The 1,944-nt window shown below is 45.0% G+C and overlaps 1 protein-coding gene across 1 annotated transcript; it reads right to left on the bottom strand.

The window, feature by feature from the left end:
- LOC141045240 (uncharacterized) lies at window positions 1–1,944 on the bottom strand. Its single transcript, XM_073533017.1, has 4 exons — window positions 1,834–1,944; window positions 1,426–1,551; window positions 883–1,210; window positions 1–530 (listed from the first exon to the last, which is right to left on the bottom strand). Exons 3-4 carry the CDS (start codon window positions 944–946, stop codon window positions 226–228), a joined length of 369 nt encoding a protein of 122 aa, XP_073389118.1. The 5' UTR covers window positions 947–1,210; window positions 1,426–1,551; window positions 1,834–1,944; the 3' UTR covers window positions 1–225.

The following is a 1,944-nucleotide window of genomic DNA, read 5'->3' as shown; positions in this document are numbered from 1 at the left end:
ACCTATGAAGTCCTTGACATTTATTTATTTGTTTATTCTGGTGGCAATTTAATAGCCCCATGATGGAGGTCAGGGGGGAGGCCTGTCCTGCAGAACCTCTTCCTTGTAGTAGAGCATGTGAGACCACAAAGCTGCAAACACCCCTCCAGCATAAAAAACGACACGAGCACATCAGCCAAGGGTGGGTAGACTTAGCTAAACCAAAAACAAAAACAAACAAACAAACTAAAAAACAATAGAAAAATGGAAGTTGTTCGATTCAATTTCCAACTTCCAGGTCAGAGGAATAAAGGGAGGGAGGGTGCATCGAAGTGATCCATGGGGACTGAGAACGGGGCTCTGACAAGCTTGACTGTGTGTGTGGACTCGACTGAAAGGGCACCAGTTGCTCGTGAATTGCAAGCTCAGTGGCTCTCGCCACCGATCTACCCCAGATGAGATGAGCTTCACGCCGTCTGCTGGCAGCCAAAGACCAGGCAGGGATCCTGATCCAATAGCTTCTTGTGAGCCTTTAGTGCCGACTTCTGAAACTACAGATCCAAAACACACCCGGCCTGACACCGGGTTAATAACACAACCACACACACACGCACACATCCTGCTCTGCATCCAAGTGTAGAAAAGCCCACCGTAAAACGTATTGGAGTTGATGCCGGTTAGCGTTTTCTACAACGAACAGTGCTTTGCAATACCCACAATGTAGACATTCTTCGCAACTAAGCCCATTCATTCCACTTGTGCAACATGCAGGATTACTGTCGAAGTCTGATCTTAGAAGACAGGTTCTTGTGGGTCTACAAGTGAAAGGTCCCAAGTCCCTTGTTGCGTTAGCTTAGTATTCAGAAGGTTTCGGTTCAGATTGAGGTTGAGCAGCTGGTGCACCTGTTGTGAAAAACAACACCGAGCAATCCGAAGTTCTCTTTGGAGTGTTCAAATTCAGTAGCATGTATCCCGCAATGCAATCAGCTAAAAACCTCGGTCACACAATCCTGACAAGGTGTAGAAGCAAGTCCCTTCTTCTTAAAGAGAAAGCCAGTGATTTGGACAGCTCTTGTATGGGAAAATCACTGTCAGAGTGAAATGCTTCCAGCTTGTAAAAGCATCAACGCCGTCACTGCACAACTTCGACCTTGAATGCAGTTCCCAACAAAGACCAGGCAGGGGTCGGTTCCCGCCGGCACAAGCAACTTCTGATATTCGGCAGCTGCAACTGTCACCCAAGTTGCAAAAACAGGAAAAATCTTTAATACCAGTGATGTAGTCAGGTTGTGAACAGAGGCAAATCACAAGACATGGGAAAGAGTAGTATTCTAAGTAAGCTCTTCTTCCTTTTGCCTCCTCCCCACAAAACCAAAAAGAAAAGAAAAGAAAAGAAAAGAAAAAGATACAGAATCAACACCATGTGGGTTACTCGTGAAAACTCACATGTCTTTCATCAAGGGAAAGGGTCTTTCTCTTGTCCCATACGATTCTGGTATTCAAGTCCTGTTTCTAATCTCTTCGTCTCATGCCGTGAACTGGTGAAAATGATTCTAGCAAATTGGCGTGACCCTGTTGATGATGCGAGAGAGCTGTAGTTAGTGGTCCTCGACATCAGGCGAGTGTTCTGTGACTTAGCGGTGCATTGCCGAAACAGTTTCTGAAAAGATAGCTTCTGGAAGACCGACTATGAAGCAGTGAGCAGCACACACATGAGAGTTGTCGGTGTGAGGCCATTGCAAGTTATCTTTCTTTTCTTTTTTTTAAAAAAATTGTATATTTTAAATGAATATTGAATTGAAAGGAACGAGTGCTGCAGATAATCGAAGCCCCTTGACAAATGAAAACACTGACCTTATGTGATACCCACAGAAACCTGGAAGCAAAGGGGGATCCAGACCAAGCGTGTTGTCGAGGAATGTGAAGGAAGCGCATGATAAATGTCTACAACTAACTAACCAACTC

Source organism: Physcomitrium patens, chromosome 3 (genome assembly GCF_059467195.1).
Source record: "Physcomitrium patens ecotype Gransden chromosome 3, ASM5946719v1, whole genome shotgun sequence".
Taxonomy (NCBI): Eukaryota; Viridiplantae; Streptophyta; class Bryopsida; order Funariales; family Funariaceae; genus Physcomitrium; species Physcomitrium patens.
This window is presented reverse-complemented; position numbering and strand designations above follow the sequence as displayed.